Below are 19,750 nucleotides of genomic sequence, written 5' to 3' on the forward strand. Positions count from 1 at the left end.
AAATTGAAAGAAAAAAAAAAAGAAATTGAAATTGAAGAAGAGGAAACAAAGCTCTAGCCTCTCTTTATTAGAATGATGATGGTCGTAGCACTTCCCAGTGCCAGCAGCTTCACTTTTCACAGTTGCTCAGTGGCCCTTTCTTGCCCTGTATTTTTTTTTTTTCCTCAACACAATAATCCAAGAAAAGAATAACTTTTGGTTTTGAACCCAAGATAATAAAAATACCGTGCTTTAAAAAAAAAAAAAAAAAGTAGGGCTGGTAAAAGTCCCCATTTTATATTATTTTACGTAAATTTTGGTGTAGCGTGTCCTGTTATTGATATCAGAGTCTCATGGGGATGAGAAGCACAAGCTGAATGCCAGCTAATAGCCACGGTACTCACGCGGGCAGCACTTACAGGTGAAAACATTGCCCTTTGCCTCCCTCTTATTTCTCCACGTTCCTTTTTTGTGATTGATTTATTTGTTTTAATACAGCTGTAAGCGTTTGCCCTACTAAGCAGACGTTGCCGCAGGTAAATGGAGTACTGCTTTATTACTGACCATCAGAGCACGCCGGACAGGGGAGTTTCACTCGCCCAGCAGGTGTGTGACCCGAAAGGACTCTCAGATTTTATTTGCATCCCTTCGCGCGGTGTCCATGTGCCACACAAAAATACAGGGAGCGCCTTGAAAAGGAAGAAACCTTCTTGCTGTGCATAACGCAGCGTCCCTCCCATCCATTTGTTTTCCAGGACTTCTTCCCTCGCCTACCTGCCAGACTTGCCGGGTAAAGAGAAGGGAGGATTAAGCGAGAAAACGAGTTGAACGAGCTGGCCCTGCACAGCCTCTCTGTCTCTCTTCAACATGCACATTACTTCCCAGGTCCTTCATGCATCCAACAAAGCTTTTTCAAACTCTCAGCTCACCCCCCAGGGATATAATGGAGAACCCAGAAAGGAGCAAACGAACGAATCCCTCCCATTGTGCTGCTACCCTTCGGACCCCTGGGTTACAGACAGGGGAGGGTGGGTGCTGCACGATTCTCTGCAGGCTCCATGAGCAAATTTTTGGTTACCGAGCGTGCACCCCAAGGTGTAAAACTGCCCTCCTAGCTGCTCAGAGAGTCACCTCGATACAAATCTGTTGAAACTGAAAGGGCGAAGCAGAGAGCTGCTGGCTAAGGATGTGTGCTCAGGAAAAGCTGTACAAGGGAGTAGAACTCATTTGTCCTCGAACAATTTACCTTTCAGAATACTAACGCAATTTTAGCAGACTTTTATAACACTGATGTTGGTGTTGCTGTTGAGAGGCAGCCAGGCTGGGGGCAGCAACCCAAGGGACATCCCCAGCCAAGTCAGCCCCTACGAAGACTCCTCAGCCTCCCCTTTCCCCTCTTCATCCCTGGCCTCCGTCCTCTTGTCCACCTTGTACTTGAGGCGGCGGAGGGGGTCGGTGATGCTTCTCCTAGCCCAGTCGTCGAAATCCTCTGCCAAGAGAAAATTCCTGTCCACCAGCTCGGCAGCCTCCTGCCAGTTTCGGAAGCAGGCAGGGCCCAGGCGGCTGATCTCCTCCACGGCGTCCCCAGCGATGACCTCCCCGTTCGGCTTCAGCACCACCACCCTGGGCACGTCGGACACCGCGAAGCGCTGCTCCAGCTCCCTGGGAAGGGAAAAGAAAAAAAACAACCTCAAATCGAGACACGTCACGGTCCTCCCGCCGCACCCTGAGCTCCTTATTTTGTTCATTAGGATGGGTAAGAAAAAGGGAGGCTGCCGTACGCGCTGCGGGATTATGTGCAGGTCCCGTATGGAGTTAAGTGATGCTTGGCTGCTTGCTGAATATCTGCCTCGGGCAGAAGTGGCCTTTGGAAGCAAGACAGGATAAAAAAATCACCCTTCTCGTTGGTTTAAGCGCTGGTAATTATGCAGAGCAGAGCCACATGCAGGTCTCTGCAGGGCCAGTAAGAGGGGAAGGGATCCAGGTCCTCGGGATAACTGCTGCAACTCGTTTTACACGAGCAGCGCACGGCTAACCATAGCAGCAAGAACCCCCGAAACTGTGCCGTGCTCCCGTCTGAGAAGGGGCTGGAAGTAATCCCGAGGATTAACCGCAGCTCGCCCCGTGGCTGACGAGGTTGCGGTGGATCCGTGCGCGTCTCCCACCCGTCCCACCGCACAGGTCAGTGACCGCTGCCGTTTTACGTGCCCTGCCCCGGGGGGATGCTTCACGGCCGGAGCTCCTCGGACGTAGAGGCACGCCCGAACGCCGTGACCCTACCTTTTGAACCGGTCCCCGAAGGGTAAGGCCAGCCACCTCTTGGGCATGGTCCTGAGGAAGGCGTCCTGCTGCTGGGCGGTGGCATCCCGGGAGACGTAGACGAGGCCGAGCTGCGAAGCCCGCTCCACGTAGAACTCGTCCGTCAGCCTCACGAAGAAGTCCCTGAGCACCGGGGCGAACCGCCGGCACCGCGGGCACCCGGCCGCCCCGAAGTACAGCAGCAGCACCTTGTTCTCCAGGGCCTGGCCCAGCTCCCGCTCGGTCTCCACCTCGTCCCGGTCCCCGTTGTTCACCACCAGCACCTTCCCGGCGAACAGGGAGGCCATGGGTGGCCTCGGCGGACCTCCCAGCGATTTACCGGCCGCTGAGCACCCGGTTTGTGCGGGCTGGGAGGATGCAAGGTGCCCCCCCTCCCCCCCCCGCTCCCAGCTATTAATAGGGGCGGATTGCGCCCAGCCTCCCGCGATCCGCTTAAACCGGGAGGCCAGCGCTTGGAGGGACTTCGGAGGTCGGTACAGGTGCAGAGGCCGGTACCGGTGCGGAGGCCGGAGGCTGGTACCGGTGCGGAGGCCGGTACCGGTGCGGAGGCCGGAGGCCGGTACCGGTGCTGAGGCCGGTACCGGTGCAGAGGTCGGTACCGGTGCGGAGGCCGGAGGCTGGTACCGGTGCTGAGGCCGGTACCGGTGTGGAGGTCGGTACCGGTGCGGAGGCTGGAGGCCGGTACCGGTGCGGAGGTCGGTACCGGTGCGGAGGCCGGAGACTGGTACCGGTGCAGAGGCCGGAGGCCGGTACCAGTTCGGAGGTCAGTACTGGTGCAGAGGCCGGAGGCCGGTACCGGTGCGGAGGCCGGTACCGGTGCGGAGGCCGGAGGTCGGTACCGGTGTGGAGGTCGGTACCGGTGTGGAGGCTGGAGGCCAGTACCGGTGCGGAGGCCGGTACCGGTGCTGAGGCCGGTACCGGTGCAGAGGCCAGAGGCCGGTACCGGTGCAGAGGTCGGTACTGGTGCGGAGGCCGGAGGCCGGTACCGGTGCGGAGGTCGGTACCGGTGCGGAGGCCGGTACTGGTGCTGAGGCCAGAGGCCGGTACCGGTGCTGAGGCCGGTACCGGTGCAGAGGTCGGTACCGGTGCAGAGGCCGGAGGCTGGTACCGGTGCGGAGGCCGGTACCGGTGCAGAGGCCGGTACCGGTGCTGAGGCCGGTACCGGTGTGGAGGTCGGTACCGGTGCGGAGGCCAGAGGCCGGTACCGGTGCAGAGGTCGGTACTGGTGCGGAGGCCGGAGGCCGGTACCGGTGCGGAGGCCGGAGGTCGGTACCGGTGCGGAGGTCGGTACCGGTGCGGAGGCCAGAGGCCGGTACCGGTGCGGAGGCCGGTACCGGTGCGGAGGCTGGAGGCCGGTACCGGTGCGGAGGTCGGTACCGGTGTGGAGGCCGGAGGCCGGTACCGGTGCGGAGGCCGGTACCGGTGCGGAGGCCAGAGGCCGGTACCGGTGCAGAGGTTGGTACCGGTGCGGAGGCCGGAGGTCGGTACCGGTGCTGAGGCCGGTACCGGTGTGGAGGTCGGTACCGGTGCGGAGGCCGGAGGCCGGTACCGGTGCAGAGGTCGGTACCGGTGTGGAGGCCGGAGGCCGGTACCAGTGCGGAGGTCGGTACCGGTGCGGAGGCCGGAGACTGGTACCGGTGCGGAGGCCAGAGGCCAGTACCTGTTTGGAGGTCAGTACTGGTGCAGAGGCCGGAGGCCGGTACCGGTGCGGAGGTCGGTACCGGTGCTGAGGCCGGTACCGGTGCGGAGGTCGGTACCGGTGCGGAGGCCAGAGGCCGGTACCGGTGCAGAGGCCGGAGGCCGGTACCGGTGCGGAGGCCGGTACCGGTGCGGAGGCTGGAGGCCGGTACCGGTGCGGAGGTCGGTACCGGTGCGGAGGCTGGAGGCCAGTACCGGTGCGGAGGCCAGTACCGGTGCGGAGGCCGGTACCGGTGCGGAGGCCGGTACCGGTGCGGAGGCCGCACCCTACCGGGCCTTGCACGGCGCAAAACCACCGGAGACAAAGAAGACAACGCCGTTTTTTATTAAAATTACCCCCCCCCGACACCTCCCCCCCCCACCCCCCACCCCCCACCCCCCCTCCCGGCGGCACCGGCACGGAGCCTCCGCTCCGCGGCGCTCCGCAGGCCGCGCCTCCCCCGCGCCCCCCCCCGGTGGGCCGCGAGCCCTCGGCCAACGGCGTCGCGAGGCGGAGGGGAGGCCCCGCCCCCCCCGGTGCCCCCCCCCACCCCCCTCCCCACCGGCGGCCCCCCCCCCCCCCCGCCCCCCGGGACTCCGCCGGCCTCGCGGAGGCCGGGCTCGCTGCGGGGCAGCGGGGGGCAGAGGCTCGGCCTCCCTCCCTCCCTCCCTCCCTCCCGGCCTCCCTCGAGCCCCGTTCCCCATCCGCACCCCCCCCCCTAGCAGCATGCAGCCGGTGGGGGTCTGCACGGCCTCCCTGGGCTCCCTCGGGCTGATGAGGTTCCTCGGGGTGCCCTGGTCGTGGAGCCTCGCCGCCACGCTGGGCGTCTGCCTGGGCAGCGGAGGATGGAGGCTGCTGCGCGTCCTCTGCAAGACGGCGCTGAGGGACCTCTTGTAAGTGCTGCCCCCCGGGGGGGGGCCTCCTCCCGGGGCCCGCTGCCTGCGGGACGCGTCCCCGCAGCGCGGGGCGACGGCTGGGTGCCAGCCTCCATCGCTGCCGCTGAGCCTCCGCTCCGCCGGCTGTAAGCGGAGGCTGCGCTGCTCGCCCCCTTCTCTGCCCTCAAGGAGGGAAAAGAGGAGGGATGGGAGAGGCGAGGCCGTAAACGGAGCGAGTGAGGGCTGGGAAATTGTCCTCAGGTGCCCCGGAGCAGCGCGGTTTGGCCCCGCGAGCGGTGGCGGGGCGATGGAGGCCGTCCTCATGGAGGCCGGCGGGGCGATGGAGGCCGCGCTCCGTCGCTGGCGGGGCGATGGAGGCTGAAACGCGGGGCGTGAAGCAGTCTCCGGGGGCTTGGAGGTCCGCGGGTCCCTCCGCGGGGAGCCCGCTGCCACCGCCGTCTCGCGGAGGTCCGCGGTTTCCAGGCCTCCGCGAGGCTGCGCCTCCATCGCGGAGGATTGAGGGCTCCTGCCGCTGCCAGGGCTGCCTGGCTTTGCTGCGGCTGTCACCGCGCTTTGAAGGGCTGTTTCCTCCCGATCGCCTGGCAGAGCTCGAGAATAAAACCGGGCGAAAGAAAGCCCCTGAAGTATCTGGGAAGCGCAGCAAGCCCGTGAAAAGGCTCCTCTGTTCTGCCTTTGGCACGGCTCGGCGGCAGGTCACCGCCAAAGCCCCGCGGCCGCTGCCAGCGACTTGCTGCCAAAGGGATCCCTTCCCCCTCCGCCAGGCCTTCGCTGCCCCCGCTGCTGCTCCCGGCACAGCCCTGAGAGCTGCGGGGGCTTCAGAGGGCTGATATTAAACGACCTTTCGAGTTTCTGGGGACCCTTCCGACTTTTTGTTGCCGCTACGAGACCCGTTGCGTGCGCCCGCCGTTCTCCGTCGGACGGCGCTGGTCGCGGCGGGGTGGTGAATTTATTCCCGTGCCCCGGTTGTAACCGATGATAGCCGAAGGGAGGGAGCCGCCAAGTCCCCAAAGATGCCACCGAGTCCCCAAAGCTAGCATCCTCCGAGGGCATCGGAACGGCGTCCGTGGAGCGGCTGGAGCTCACGCAGCAGCTTTGCCATCAGGCCAGAAGTGTGTCAAGGTTGAACTGGCAGCCACAGAGACTCGGAATAATTATGTAAATTACAGGAAGCCCCCTTAGATCAGCCTGCTTTGTGCACGGTCACTCTTCATGCCCACAGAGGCAGCAATTTTTTCTCTGTAAGGCCCCCCGGGCTGGGTTGTTCTGATTTTAATTTAAATCTGTGCTTTCTCCCTGGCAGTTTTTAGACAGCCTGGGTTCCCACCAGCCCGGACGGCATCGGAGGCTGACTCACGGGAGACGTGCGTGCGAGCAGCACGCTGGCAGCTCTGCCTCCTCCTAGAAGCAGCATGCCCGCACATTTTGGGGCTAAAAAGGGAGCTTTCGGCTTCGTTTGCTTGAAGCTGAGCTCCCACGTTGCTGTTGAATGGCCGGGTTGTCTTCATCATTTAATTACCTTCAGATCCCGAGGGGTACGACTGTACAAAATAACCAAGATGCTGCAGAGTGTGCCGGCAGGAAGGATGCTTCCTTTGTATAACATCACCCTTTTAGGTGAAAGCAGTGGTTGCAAGGTCCTTTTTTTTTTTTTTTAATTATGCCAGAAGACATCCTTAAAAGAAGGGCTTGTAATTTAGCCCCTCTGCTATTTTCCGCAGGCTTGTTGGAATTGGTATCAGCGTGTGGCTTTTCCCTGATTTGCGGCATGGGAAGTTAGTTACCGTAATGCTAAAACAGGCACGTAATGCTAAAATAACCATCGTGCTCTGTAGGGCAGCAGCCCTTCAACGTCCCGGGTTCAGCATTTATGGTTAAACTGTCCGGGGGCAGCCGAATTCAAGTGGGACCCCCACGTGGGGCACACGCATCCTGTCCTTTTCCCCTATAACATGGAAATTTGCGTGGAATATTGATCCGAAAGCGTCAGCCTTTAAAAAAAAAAATCATTTTAATATAAACCGGAGAATCTTACCAAATTACACAGCAGACAGACAAAAGCCATCACCAAAGTTGGTGGAGGTCCAGGTAGCACCAAGTGGCCCTGCAGAGGGAAGCACCCCAGCCTGTATGTGAGCGTGGATGTGTGAATCTCAGGTGCGGGTATCGGACTGTCTGAGGACGTTGTAACTCCTGCTGTGCCCTCTCTGTCTTTGCAGCGGCCTCTCGGTGCTGTTGCGAGTCAAATACAAGCTACGAAGGCATCAAAGGGCCAAAAGCACCATTCCGAAGATGTTCCAGGACGTCGTCCGCAGGCACCCCGACAAAGTGGCCCTGATTTACGAGGCCACCGGTGAACAGTGGACCTTCAGGGGGCTGGACGAGTACTCCAACGCCGTGGCCAACTACTTCTACCAGCAGGGCTTCCGCCTGGGGGACGTCATCGCCATCTTCATGGAGAGCCGCCCCGAGTTCGTGGGCCTCTGGCTGGGCATGGCGAAGGTTGGCATCGAGGCGGCCCTCATCAACTTCAATTTGCGCTTGGATTCCCTGGTTTACTGCGTGACGACCTCGGGTGCGAAAGCCGTGATCTTCGGAGGGGAGCTGTCTTCAGGTGAGCCTCGGGGTGCTCGTGGGCTGTGATCGGCTCGCGAGCCGTTTGCTCGGGCGTGAGAAAGGTGATAAATCTTGGGAAAGATGATAAATCGTCTCGGGAAAGATGATAAACCTCCTAACGGTGTTAAAAAGCAGAAGCATTCTGTTAGTACCCGAGGCTAAAAGAGGAGCAGAGCTGCAGGACAGGCTTGTCGGTGGATGCAGCTTTTAAGCGCATCCTCGCTTCCCCAGTGAACTCCGTTCCAAATGTCATTGTTAGACCCGACGATTTATTTTCCCGGCTCATCTGCGTGAAATCACCGCAGATCATGACGTGGTGGGCATGTGGAGGGGCAATTTCGCACCTTTTTTTTTAACTTCATTGATGCAGGTGGTATCTGGACAGGTATGATGTAAATATTGGAGAGGAGTCCCTGGTTCTTCAGGTCCTTCCATGGCGGTGGTGTTTTGGGGCAAAATAGGATGTTACGCAGATTATTTTTGCCACTGCCTTGAATGTTGCACTTGTTGCGAAAGAGCCTTGCTTTGTGTTGCAGCAATATCCGAGGTGAATGGGATGCTGGGGAAGAACATGGCAAAATTCTGCTCGGGCGACTACAACCCAGAGGTTGTTCCAGCGGAGACCCGACATCTCGATCCTCTTCTGAGCACTGCATCCAAATCGCCCCCGGCTCAGATCCCAGTCAAAGGTTTAGATGGTAATTTTATGAGTGATTTTTATTTCTCAGCGTGACGTGCGTTAAGAGCTGGGCTAGGTGACAGCAAAGCAAGAAAACTAAGCAAGTAAAGACGGAGGGGTTAAATCAACCCAGTTTGGGGTCAGAAATAGAAGAAGGGGGGAAAAAAAAGAGAACAAAAACTAAGATCCGTGTTCCAGGGTATTCTGGTTTAGGTTTCTCATTTCCCGAGACTTCCAAACTTGACCTGCCGAATGTGTTTAATACCTGAAGGAAGGGGATTGATGCGTTCCCCAAAACAACTTCTGTTACAGGAGAACGGCCACTGGTACGTGTACGGGGTGAAGAAACCCGTGTGCCAAGGCTAACCTACTGATTCGTTAGCTCCAAATTTATTTTCGTCTGCAGCACGGAACAGCCCGCGTTACCTTCCCCCGCAGCTGCCTTGCATGCGATGGGAATCTTTCCTGGTGATATGCCTGTGCAGAGGATGCATGTCGGTGGTTTTGTGATTCGGGAGAGGGAAAGGAAGAGGCCAGCTGGCCTCCAGTCTGTTTAAAGAGCGCGAAGCACATCCGAGGTCGATCAGGATGAGACTCCCTTTTGGGACTTCATTTTCTGTGGGAGGAACGGTGCTGCGAAGAGGCCTGAGGCATTTCCCCCTTTAGGTTTATTTGTCGTCAGAGTCTCAGATCTCCTGCCCGCTGTCAGACGCAGGGTGAGACCTTTCCTGTGGGTTAGTTTGGAATTAGCGTCTGGCCTGGAGCACTAATCGAGTTCCAGGGCAATTTGCTGTCTCTTTACCTCGGTGGGTGACATTCAGACCCTCTGCTCGGGCTGCAGTGGGACTTTTGTGTCCGCCTCCGGTGCTGTCACCGTTTCACAGCCTTTCTCCATCTGCTAGGGACAAACCCTAAAACGCCTTTTCTCGAGGGGTTTTCTCAGGCAGCTGAGAGCAGCCTGCTGACGCCTCTCTCCGTTCTTCCAGACCGGCTCTTTTACATCTACACTTCGGGCACCACGGGGATGCCCAAGGCTGCCATCGTGGTGCACAGCAGGTGAGGACCTGGGGCGGCCCTTCCCTCTCGCCGTGCTTTTCCCGTAGAAAACCCTGAATCTTCACCTGTCTCGTGTCCTTAGCCTGTGCCGTGTTCTTCCAGGTATTATCGCATCGCTGCCTTCGGCTACTACGCCTACAAAATGCACCCGGAGGACATCGTCTACAACTGCCTCCCGCTCTACCACTCCGCAGGTAAGCCTCCTCCTCCTCTGTGGCAGAGGGGTCGTGTCGGTCCCCTGGGATCCTCCCAACAACCCAGAACAGCCGAAGCTGACTCCGGGACCCTCGTTTTTCAGGTAACATCATGGGAGTCGGCCAGTGCCTCATCCACGGCCTGACGGTGGTGATCAGGAAGAAGTTCTCGGCCAGTCGCTTCTGGGATGACTGCACCAAGTACAGATGCACGGTGAGGGCTCCGCTGGCGCCTTGCTGAGCAGCTGCTGTCTTCGGTGCTCAGCTTGAGAGTCCCCGGTGCTTGCGTTCCACTGCTTCATTACTGATCTCCAGATAGTTCCCCATTTTTGGCCTGTCCTCCATTCCTGTTACTTCTTACCCCAGTCCTTGCCTGCCCTTCCTTGCCACTCGGCAGCAGCTTTCCCCCAGTTCTCAGCATCCTCTCTTTGCTTGTCCTCCCTTGTCAGATATCGAGGCTCCTGTGCCATTCTCTGTGGGTGGGGAGGCTTCAAGTTACGCAGGAAAGAGGAATTGAGGAGGGGATGGGGAGGGCACAAGGAGGGGAATGGGGTGGACAGCCCCTTGTCTTGGAGGCTGCTGCTCCAGTGGTGAAGGATTCCTCCTGGCTTCGCTCATGAAAGTTTGCATTTGTGAAGCTTGGGTCTCCAGCACAGGGAAATCAAACAGGAAAAAAAAATAAAGGGAAAGGATTAAAAAGGAACTCTTGAGCAGCGTGGGAATAAATAAAGGGTCTGGGCAAAGGTAGGAGGAAGGAGAGGTGAAGTCCCTTTGGGAAGAGAAATACATTTGAAATTGCTAAACCTAGGCGTGTGGGACTGAGAGACTTTTTGAAGTCTTTCATCCATCCTCACCTGCTTCCCCTGTAAAGCTCTCAAGACGGACTCCTGAAACACAAAGGGATTTGTTTGCATCCATTGCTGTTGGGGAAAAGCTGTTCCTGAACTTAACCACACTAGGAACGCCTCCAGGGGAATTCTCTTGGCGATCGGTAGCCAGTAAATACCTGCTTGTGTTTGTGTCAACATCACCCGCTAATTTAAGCAGCTTTTTCTCCTTCCTGGTGTTTATCTTGCCCGTCCCCCACAGGGAGTATTTATAGATGGTAATTGGATCCCCGCTCAGACTTCGTTTGTGGCTGACCGCTCATTCCCCACATCTTTCTAGGGTGCACCTATTAAAGCATGAAGGTTTTTAGTTAAGGGCTATCTTTATTCGCACCTTCTCCACTGTTTTCTGCTGTTAATGAGCAGCTTCCAGAGGGCGGTAGCTGATTTACTTCTGTATATTTTATCGTGGAAGAGAAGAAAGAAACCAAAAACTTAAACTTGCAAACACTGATTTTGTTAAAATGCCTGCCTTGTCTAGCTCCACGGGGTGCACTGGTGCCAGTGGCCTTGTGGTTGGCTTTTTCCAGGGTGTTGTAAGGGTCACCTGAAGCCTAAGCTGTGTTTTTGTGTTTGCTGCTTCAGATTATTCAGTATATCGGGGAAATCTGCAGGTATCTCCTGAATCAGCCGGTCCGGGAGTCAGAAACCCAGCACTGCGTGCGGCTGGCAGTGGGCAATGGTTTGAGACCCACCATATGGGAGGACTTCACGAAGCGCTTCCGCATCAAGCAGATCGGAGAGTTCTACGGAGCCACGGAGTGCAACTGCAGCATTGCAAACCTGGACGGAAAGGTGAGGGCGATTTGGGGTGGTTTTGCCTGTCTCCTCTTCAGTGGAGATTAAAGAAAGATTCCCAGAAAGCGGCAATTCCAAAACCGAGCAGTTTTCCCCAGCCTTTTTTTTTTTTTTCTCTGTCTTTTGGAAGGTCGGTGCCTGCGGCTTCAACAGCCGGATTTTGCCCAATGTTTATCCCATTCGTTTGGTGAAGGTGAACGAGGACACGATGGAGCTGATCCGTGATTCCAGGGGGCTGTGCATCCCCTGTCGCCCAGGTGAATGTTAACCTGAACAAATCGATCGCAGCTCTTTGTTCTAAAGAAGGAAAAACAATCTCCGATAGGTTTAAGGGGCTTCTGGTGTCATATATGGGTTCACTTCTGGATGTTTCCTCCAAAGATGGGTCAGTTCGTTTACTGAACATCTTTGAGACAAAGCAGCCACTCAGTGTCGCGCACAGAGCTTAATTCCTCGTGGAATACATCACAAGCTGCTGTCATCTTGTGCTGTTTCATCTTATTGTCTGCAGGAGAGCCAGGATTGCTTGTGGGGCAGATAAATCAACAGGATCCCCTGCGCCGGTTCGACGGCTACGTCAACGAGAGTGCCACCCACAAGAAGATTGCTTACAACGTGCTGCAGAAGGGGGACCAGGCATACCTTACAGGTACCGTCAGTGGGAGCACGGGATTCACCGCTACCGGCTGCAAACATCCCTCAGCGTTGTGCCAAGACGGTCCGAAGAGACCTAAACCTGAGGTTCTCTTCTGAGAGGAACAGATGTGTTAGCGCTCTGAAGTTGCCAGCCTTTGAGCTGCTCTGGGTTTAAGGAGAAATGTCTGCACTTCAAGGAGGGGGAGATTTTTCCCTGCCCTTTTTCTACGGCTGCAGCTTCCTTCTCTCCCGTGATTTGGAGGTGCGGAGCATGGTGGTGGAAAGACACCAACCTGGTTCTGTGCTTCCCCGGGAAGAAGGCGATGCAACATCTGACCCGGAGATGAGAGGGCGGTAAGGCAGGCTCGAGTGCTGCTGAACTGCGTCGTGACATGGCCCGGTGTCTTCTCTCCCTCCTAGGAGATGTGCTGGTGATGGATGAGCTCGGCTACATGTACTTCAAAGACCGCAGCGGTGACACCTTCCGATGGCGAGGAGAGAACGTCTCCACCACGGAAGTGGAGGGGATGTTGAGTCACATCCTCAACCAGACGGACGTTGCAGTGTATGGAGTGGAGGTACCAGGTAAAATCTCACGTCAGAACTCTGAAGCTTTTGGGAGAAAGGTAAATGTCAGGCAAACGTACCAGATCTGTGTCACGCTGCAGAACAGGAAGAAATCGGTCGCTTTTATTGAAACCGGGCACCCGAAAATGAGAAGATGTGATGGAGGCTGACAGTGGAGTTTGACAGAGTTGCCTTTATTCTGAGCAGTAGAAATAAGCTGAGCTGCAGGGGTAGAACCTTTATTTCTTGGAAAGGGAAGGTTATTTTGATGTGAACTTCGCAGAAGCAAAGCGTGAAAAGATCATTCTCTGTATGTGGAGGCTTTAAGTTATGCAGGAAAGAGGAATTGAGGAGAGGATGGGGAGGGCACAAAGAGGGGAATGGGGTGGACAGCCCCTTGTCTTGGAGGCTGCTGCTCCAGTGGTGAAGGATTCCTCCTGGCTTTGCTCATGAAAGTTCGCGTTTGTGAAGCTTGGGTCTCCAGCACAGGGAAATCAAACAGGAAAAAAATAAAGGGAAAGGATTAAAAAGGAACTCTTGAGCAGCGTGGGTATAAATAAGGAGTCTGGACAAAGGTGGGAGGAAGAAGGGGTGAAATCCCTTTGGGAAGAGAAATTTGTTCTGGGCAAGCATTGGCCAGAAGGGTGCCCACTGTGGCAGTTTGGTCCCCAGCTTTTTTTATCACAGCATATGTGAGAGAAATGTGATGAAAATTATGAAAATGGAGGGGTGCATTGCTGGTGGACTTGGTGTTAAATTGGGTTTTCCTCAGTGTGTTGCATGGAAAGAGGCAAGGGGGAAATATCTGTCCTTGAGTCTCTCAAGTTTCATGCTTAATTTTTGCTGCTTCTTCGTGTCCTGGTGTCTGTACCCGAGCTGTGCTCTCTTATTTCAGGGGTGGAGGGAAAAGCTGGAATGGCAGCAATCGCAGATCCTAAAACTAAGGTGAACCCCAACGTTCTGTACCAGGAGCTACAGAAGGTGCTGCCTCCTTACGCCCGGCCCATCTTTCTGCGTCTCTTACCCCAGGTTGACACCACAGGTATGGGGGATTTGTGCGCCTGCTGCTCTCTGGGTTCAGATTTCAGAAGGGACTGGGTGTTGCCACCTCGGGGTGATGGGAAAGCTGAGAAGGCTGCCCTTAGGCAATGTGCTGTAACCGGAGTCAGCTGGCTGCCGTCCCTCTTCTTCAGAGGTTGCGTAATAAAGTCCCCACTTGTAGTACGCCAGGCACATAAATACCATTAATAAAAACTGCACTTGAGCCTTAAACAAGAAACGAGCTAGTTCCAGGCCAATAAAGCTGGAGTGTTTTGCCCAGCAGTGAGGTTCTTGGGAATGTCTGTGAAGGAGCCTTGCATGTGTGCAGCGCCGCAGAAAAAATGTGCACAGAAATGTGCTAAGCTCTTGACCCCTCTAAACTCCTCTGTGCACCCTCTGCTGCCGTTCCTGGGCTGTCGCCTGGCTTTAATCTGGTCACCCCTGTGCCCACACGCTCTTAACCTTCCTCACAGTACGACCAACAGCTGTTAACACAAGTAATGATTTGGCTGCTTTCTTTGGTGTTTTCAATTTCCTGGGAATCCAGACAGCTCTTCTGCCACCCTATGCGTATGGAGAAGCAAAGATTGCACAAGCTTTCTGTAAGAGCTGGGTAACGATCAGTATAGTTGCTTCAGACAGCTAATTCTTGAGCAAAACTGAACTAAAAATGAAATGCCATCTGTGATGTTTTTCCCTCACTGATGCTTACACAGCCTTTATGGATACAACGTGTTTTGAGTGGTTTTTTTCCTCCTTTGAAGGTACTTTTAAGATTCAGAAAACCCGCTTGCAGAGGGAAGGATTTGACCCCCACCAAACGTCAGACCGGTTGTATTTTCTGGATCTAAAGCTGGGGAAATACGTTCCTCTGGATGAATGCCTTTATGAAAGGATTTGTTCTGGAAAAGCCGCTTTATGATCTAGTCCGGATTGAGCCTTTCAGAGGAAACTGTGACTAACTGGAGGGATGATGCCTGTGGGAAGCGGCAGATTCCTGCTTAATATGCAATGTGAGATCCTCCTACAGTGAATCACCATCGGGGAAACATCTCGTGGGGTGTTGCCCTCGCCTAAAGCACATTAACCTGTGACCTGCGCCTTTAGAGAGCACTGACACCCCATTAATCTGCTGTTACACACCTAGAGAGAGTATTTTTGTAACCACTAACCACTTAGGTGGAAGAAGTTTTATGGTTTATATTTATTCGTATCCTGAGGATAAGCGGAGATGCTCGTGCCCCGCGTGGGTTTCTTTTTGCTTCATCTCCGAACTTGACTTACCAAGTTAACTTTTAACAGTGCGGGTCGGGCAGTCTTTAATTGTGTTAGGTGACGTTTTACGTTAACTACACCTGGAAATCTCACATTCACGTGTGCCAAGCCCTTAGGGCCGGGGAGTTAAGGACATTAGTGCTTAGAGGCTAGCCTCTGGACTCAGAGCAGGGTGGGATGAGCACCGAGCACCGGAATGGGGGTCGTGATGGGCTGGGGGGAGAGGAGGGAGCCTGGCGGTGCTGTACCGTGCTAACGTGAACTCTAAGGAAATGTTAACGGCAACGCTGCTGTGCGTGTTCCTTGGGGAGGGCAGGGGGGCCCGGCGAGCCCTGAGCCCAGCAGGATGGTGGCGGGGAAAGGGGGGATGAGACAGGGAACAAGAGAAAGCACGTCGATTTTGCAGGTTTTAGCTGCAAATACACAGCAAGTATGTTGTGTATCAACCACAAGGACAGGCCTGAGGCAGGGAGTATGAGGAGGGGACGACCCTAAAAGATAAGGGAAGAAAAGACTTTGTACACACAGTTAATAGAAACAGCAAAAACTGACTTGGACTGCTGAAGTCTGTAAAAAAGAAAGGAAGGGTCAGAAGTTTAGCAGTGAGGAAGACTCCTGGGCTTCATCAGAAGACCACCAGATTACGCTGGACGACCACTCGAGGACCCTAGAGCGCAGGTGAATAGGGGTGGGAACCTATGTTAATGATTCTTTGGAGACCTCATGAATACGCAAGAGACTTACGGGGTTGGGGGGGGGGAGATGAATATGTATATATCCCACTAATATAAGCAATGTGGCAGTAACCCTTGGTGTGTGTGTTAGGTGGAGCGATCCCCCACACACCCGGTGCCGTAATGAAGAATAACTGCTTAATAACTTTGGTTATCGAGTTTTCATGGTGTCAGGAAGGAGGAGAGTGGCTCAAAAGCTGTGCAGAGGAAAAGGACCTGGGGATGCTGGTTGATGCTCGCCTAAACACGAGCCAGCAGCGTGCTCAGGTGGCCCAGAAGGCCAACGGCATCCTGGCTTGTATCAGGAATAGTGCGGCCACCAGGAGCAGGGAGGGGATCGTCCCCCTGTGCTCAGCTCTGGTGAGGCCGCACCTCGAGTGCTGGGTTCAGTTCTGGGCCCCTCACTTCAAGAAGGACGTTGAGGCCCTGAAGCATGTCCAGAGAAGGGCAACAGAACTGGTGAAGGGCCTGGAAAAGCAGTCCTGTGAGGAGCGGCTGAGGTCACTGGGGTTATTTAGTCTGGAGGAGGCTCAGGGCAGACCTTATTGCTCTCTACGACTCCCTGAAAGGAAGGTGTGGGGAGCTGCGGTCGGCCTCTTCTCACAGGTGACTAGTGATAGGACCAGAGGCAACGGTCCCAAGTTCCGCCAGGGGAGGTTCAGGTTGGAAATTAGGAGACATTTCTGTCAGAAAGAGCGGTCAGGCGTTGGGACGGGTTGCCCAGGGAGGTGGTAGAGTCACCGTCCCTGGGGGTGTTCGAGGAAAGGTTGGGCCTGGTGCTTGGGGACATGGTTTAGTGGGTGACATTGGTGGTAGGGTGACGGTAGGACCAGACGATCCCGGAGGGCTTTCCCACCCCTAACGACTCTCGGATTCACCGCCCCAGCAGCGGCCGCCGCTCCCCGGGGCCGGCACGGGGATGCCGCGGGCTCGGAGGCGCGGCCGAGGCCTGGCGCGGGGCCTAGGCCGCGGGTTGCTAGGCAACGCGGCAGCGCGGGGCTCGGCCCTTCCGGGTTCGGCGGCGCTTCTCTTCCGGCCGCCGGCTCCCCGTTTCCGGCCGCCCGCCCTCCGCTTCCGCCGCCGCCATGTCGCGCCGCGTCTCGGTGTTCCCGTCCCCGCGGGAGCTCGGCCCGGCCCTGGCGCAGTTGGTGGCGCAGCGGGCGGCCGGCAGCGGCGGCCGCTTCTCGCTGGGCCTCTCGGGGGGCAGCCTGGTGGCGCTCCTGGCCCGGGACCTACCCGCCGCCCTCCCCGGGCCCGGCGGCGGCGGCGCCGAGCCCTGGCTGGTGGCGTTCTGTGACGAGCGCCTGGTGCCGCCCGGGCACCCCGAGAGCACCTCCGGGGCCTACGAGGTGAGCGGGGCCGGGCCCGCGGGCGGCCGACGCCGGTCCCCGGCCTCCCCTGAGCGCCTCCCGCCCGTGTCCGCAGGCCCAGCTGCTGCCCCGGCTCCCCGGGCCCAAGCCCCGGGTGCTCACCGTCACCCCCGGGCTGTCCCCGCACGCTGCCGCCGCTGACTATGCCGCCAAGCTCCGAGAGGTACCGGGGGGGGGGGGTTATGGGGGCTGGGGGGGGGGGGTTAACGGGGTGGGGTGGGGGTTACCGGGGTGGGGGGTGGGGTACCGGGGTGTGGGGGGGGTTACCGGGGTGAAGGGGGCTTCCCAAGGGGGTGGGGGGAGTTACCGAGCTGAGGGAGGGGGTTCCGAGGTGGGGGGGGGAGTTACCGGGTTGGGGGGGGGGGGTTACCGGGGTCTCCCGGGTGACGTTACCGGAGAAGAGGTGTCCGCACACGGGGAGTGGGATTTGGGGGGCTCCCAGCACGGCCGAGGTTGGGAGGGATCCCGGGGGATCTTCCTGGTCCGAGCCCCTGCCGGCAGGATCACCCCGAGCACGGTTTGCAGGATGCAGGCAGGTTTGGGTATCTGCGGGGGAGGAGACCCCGCAGCCTCCCTGGGCAGCCTGTCCCCGTGCTCCGTCACCTCCCAGCGCAGAAGCGTCCCCTCACGCTGAGCCGCAACCTCCTGGGCTCCGGCTTGTGCCCGCTGCCTCTCGTCCTGTCGCTGGGCACGGCTGGCAAGAGACCGGCTCCGTCCCCTCGACGCCCTCCCCTCAGATATTTGTACGCATCGACGAGCTCTCCCCTCGGTCTTCTCTTTTACAGCCTAACCGGGCCCGGCTCTCCCGGCCTGTCCCCGTGCGAGAGGTGCTGCCATCCTCTCATCGCCTTCGCAGCCCTCCTCTGGACTCGCTCCAGTAGCTCCGCGTCCCTCTGGTACTGGGGAGCCCGGAGCTGGGCACAACACTCGCCGGGGCCGAGCAGAGGTGGAGGCTTGCCTCCTTTGCCCTGCTGGCCGCGCTTTTCCCGACGCAGCCCGGGATCCGCCGGCCTTTTTGGCCACGAGGGCACGTGGCCGGCTCGCGCTCAGCCTGCCGTCCTCCAGGACTGCCACGTCCCCCTCTGCAGAGCCGCTCTGCAGCAGGACGCCCCCAGCCTGCGCTGGTGCTTGGGGTTTGTTCCTCCCCGGGTGCGGGACCCCGCGCTTGCCCTCGCTGATCTCGATGGGGTTCCTCTCGGCCCAACCCTGCGGCCTGCCCAGGTCCCTCTGAACGCGGCATCAGCCCCGACTCCCAGCTTCGCGTCCTCAGCGCTCCGTCCCTCGCCCAGCTCGCGATGGATAAATAAATCGGACGGCACAGGACCCCGGACGGCCGCCTGGGGGGCGCCGCCAGCTCCAGGCCCCCCAAGGAGACCCCGCGCCGCCGAGCACAACCCTCTGAGCTCTGCCTGCCGCCCCGTTCTCGTTCTTGCAGCCCCGTAACGCCGCCTTTTTTGCAGGCCTTTCAGGGTGACGGCGTGCCCGTCTTCGACTTGCTCATCCTGGGCGTGGGGCCGGACGGCCACACCTGCTCCCTTTTCCCCGACCACCCCCTGCTGAAGGTGAGCTCGCGAGGAGCCGGCTCCGGGGCCGTTTTCTCCCTGAAAATCTGACAGACGTGATGCGGGGAGCTGCCGCCCCGCTACCTGGCGAGTGACCGCTGCGTGCGAGACAGCTCCCGGCGCTGGGATGTTGCGTTTAAAGAAATCAAATGTGAAATTAAAAAAAACCAGAATGTTGGGAGGGTAAAATAAAAAACAAAAAACGCCTCCCGAACCTGATTAGCCCTCAGTGCCCTTTTAAATTTCTTCCGCTCTTGGGAGCGGAGGTAAAAAGGAATAAATGACTCGTGGTGGGTCTCTGCTCGCCCTCAGCAGCCGTCTCTCCCTGTTTGGTTGTAGTGCGGCTGGAGCCAGGCAGCTCCCCCTCCTGCCCCTGGTCCTTAACCGCCTTTTTAATGCCTTTTTGCTGTTGTCCTCTGCCAGGAGGAGGAGAAAATCGTCGCTGCCATTACCGATTCTCCCAAGCCGCCGCCGGAGCGGATCACGTTGACCCTCCCGGTGCTGAACGCGGCGCGCGCCGTGGTGTTCGTTGCCACGGGGGAAGGCAAAGCCGCCGTCCTGAAGGTACCTGGGGCACGAGTCTCAACGAAAGGCCAAGCTCTCAGGGCTTTGCTGCGGACTTTTCAGCTGCCTTTCCGGGGCGGGGAGGAGCGATCAAGGCGTCCTTCGGGGAAACGGCGGTGATTTTAGGCGCGGGGAGCGCCTTGAGGCCGGCGGCGTTGGTTTGCGGCCCCCTTTCCCTGCCCGGCCTTCGCTGAAACGCTCTCGTTTCTTCGGGCAGCGCATTCTGGAAGGTGCCGAGGAGAACCCCCTCCCCGCTGCTCGCGTCCAGCCGCACGCGGGGCAGCTGCACTGGTTCCTGGACGAGGCCGCGGCGGCGGAGCTGACCGTTCCCTTCGAGAAACATTCCGTCCTGTAGGACCGAGCCCCTGGCCGGGTTTTCGGGAACCGAGCGGCGGCGGCGCCCGCTGCGTGACGTCCCGGTTCGAGGACTCCACGTCCGGTTGCGGTACTCGGGAGGGGCACGAAGCTAACGCGGGCTTCTCGTCCCCCAGGGAAGAGCCAAACTGCGCGGAGCGCGGATTTTCGTGTGATGATTCCTTTGGTTTGGCGTGGACCACGCGCCGGGGCGGCGTCTGGGGGCGAACGGCAGCGCCGGGAGCTGCACGGGGCGCTGGTGTCGTGCGGGCTGTGTCGCGGGTGGTCGCTGGGGTGTTAAACGAGCGCGCGGCATTAAACGAACACATTCCAGCTCTCCTGCTCGCGTTTGCTCCTTCACCTGCTCACGTTCTTCCCTAAAAAGCAGCAGCAAGTCGCTGACGGAGCAGGCACGGGCTACGTGGCGGCGCGACGCGGGGACATCCAGGTCTTGTCTGGACCAGCTCCGAGCTCTCAGGCTTTCCGTTTCCCCTCCCCCGTAGTTTGTTGGAACCCTCTCGGCTTAATTGTCGAACTTAATTGTTAAT

The 19,750-nt window shown here is 58.1% G+C and overlaps 4 protein-coding genes across 5 annotated transcripts; 3 read left to right on the forward strand and 1 right to left on the reverse strand.

Moving 5' to 3' along the window:
• Positions 1-271: 271 nt before the first annotated feature.
• On the reverse strand, positions 272-2,752 carry NXNL1 (nucleoredoxin like 1). Its single transcript, XM_080571492.1, has 2 exons — positions 2,260-2,752; positions 272-1,641 (listed from the first exon to the last, which is right to left on the reverse strand). Exons 1-2 carry the CDS (start codon positions 2,583-2,585, stop codon positions 1,344-1,346), a joined length of 624 nt encoding a protein of 207 aa, XP_080427618.1. The 5' UTR covers positions 2,586-2,752; the 3' UTR covers positions 272-1,343.
• Positions 2,584-4,326, forward strand: LOC308184394 (uncharacterized protein; the record flags this gene model as incomplete). Its single annotated transcript, XM_080571452.1, has 5 exons — positions 2,584-2,889; positions 2,994-3,294; positions 3,453-3,513; positions 3,772-3,814; positions 3,901-4,326. The coding sequence occupies 5 exons, from the start codon at positions 2,584-2,586 to the stop codon at positions 4,324-4,326; spliced, it is 1,137 nt and encodes a 378-aa protein (XP_080427578.1).
• Positions 4,327-4,539: 213 nt separating this feature from the next.
• SLC27A1 (solute carrier family 27 member 1) lies at positions 4,540-14,903 on the forward strand. 2 transcript variants are annotated; one of them, XM_080571506.1, is made up of 12 exons: positions 4,540-4,869; positions 7,089-7,483; positions 8,022-8,183; positions 9,151-9,220; positions 9,323-9,414; positions 9,519-9,628; positions 10,887-11,096; positions 11,230-11,356; positions 11,611-11,748; positions 12,156-12,320; positions 13,198-13,344; positions 14,108-14,903. In XM_080571506.1, the coding sequence occupies exons 1-12, from the start codon at positions 4,703-4,705 to the stop codon at positions 14,263-14,265; spliced, it is 1,941 nt and encodes a 646-aa protein (XP_080427632.1). In that variant the 5' UTR covers positions 4,540-4,702; the 3' UTR covers positions 14,266-14,903. The 2 variants fall into 2 exon arrangements, with proteins under 2 accessions (XP_080427632.1, XP_080427633.1); XM_080571507.1 differs by lacking the exon at positions 4,540-4,869 and adding an exon at positions 4,911-6,486.
• Positions 14,904-16,391: 1,488 nt separating this feature from the next.
• On the forward strand, positions 16,392-19,535 carry PGLS (6-phosphogluconolactonase). Its single transcript, XM_080571508.1, has 5 exons — positions 16,392-16,701; positions 16,778-16,885; positions 18,183-18,284; positions 18,708-18,848; positions 19,066-19,535. Exons 1-5 carry the CDS (start codon positions 16,438-16,440, stop codon positions 19,201-19,203), a joined length of 753 nt encoding a protein of 250 aa, XP_080427634.1. The 5' UTR covers positions 16,392-16,437; the 3' UTR covers positions 19,204-19,535.
• Positions 19,536-19,750: the final 215 nt, after the last annotated feature.

This window comes from Anser brachyrhynchus (genome assembly GCF_964034855.1).
Source record: "Anser brachyrhynchus genome assembly, chromosome: 32".
NCBI lineage: Eukaryota > Metazoa > Chordata > Aves > Anseriformes > Anatidae > Anser > Anser brachyrhynchus.

Excerpts from the sequence above, each read along its gene's own strand:
- PGLS (XM_080571508.1), top strand. The coding sequence starts at position 16,438 with ATGTCGCGCCGCGTCTCGGTGTTCCCGTCCCCGCGGGAGCTCGGCCCG. Across the intron at positions 16,702-16,777 it reads GCACCTCCGGGGCCTACGAG|GCCCAGCTGCTGCCCCGGCT; the intron begins GTGAGCGGGGCC and ends CCGTGTCCGCAG. Across the intron at positions 18,285-18,707 it reads CCGACCACCCCCTGCTGAAG|GAGGAGGAGAAAATCGTCGC; the intron begins GTGAGCTCGCGA and ends GTCCTCTGCCAG.
- SLC27A1 (XM_080571506.1), top strand. The coding sequence starts at position 4,703 with ATGCAGCCGGTGGGGGTCTGCACGGCCTCCCTGGGCTCCCTCGGGCTG. Across the intron at positions 8,184-9,150 it reads CCCAGTCAAAGGTTTAGATG|ACCGGCTCTTTTACATCTAC; the intron begins GTAATTTTATGA and ends CCGTTCTTCCAG. Across the intron at positions 11,749-12,155 it reads GGACCAGGCATACCTTACAG|GAGATGTGCTGGTGATGGAT; the intron begins GTACCGTCAGTG and ends TCTCCCTCCTAG.
- NXNL1 (XM_080571492.1), bottom strand. The coding sequence starts at position 2,585 with ATGGCCTCCCTGTTCGCCGGGAAGGTGCTGGTGGTGAACAACGGGGAC. Across the intron at positions 1,642-2,259 it reads TTCGGGGACCGGTTCAAAAG|GGAGCTGGAGCAGCGCTTCG; the intron begins GTAGGGTCACGG and ends TTCCCTTCCCAG.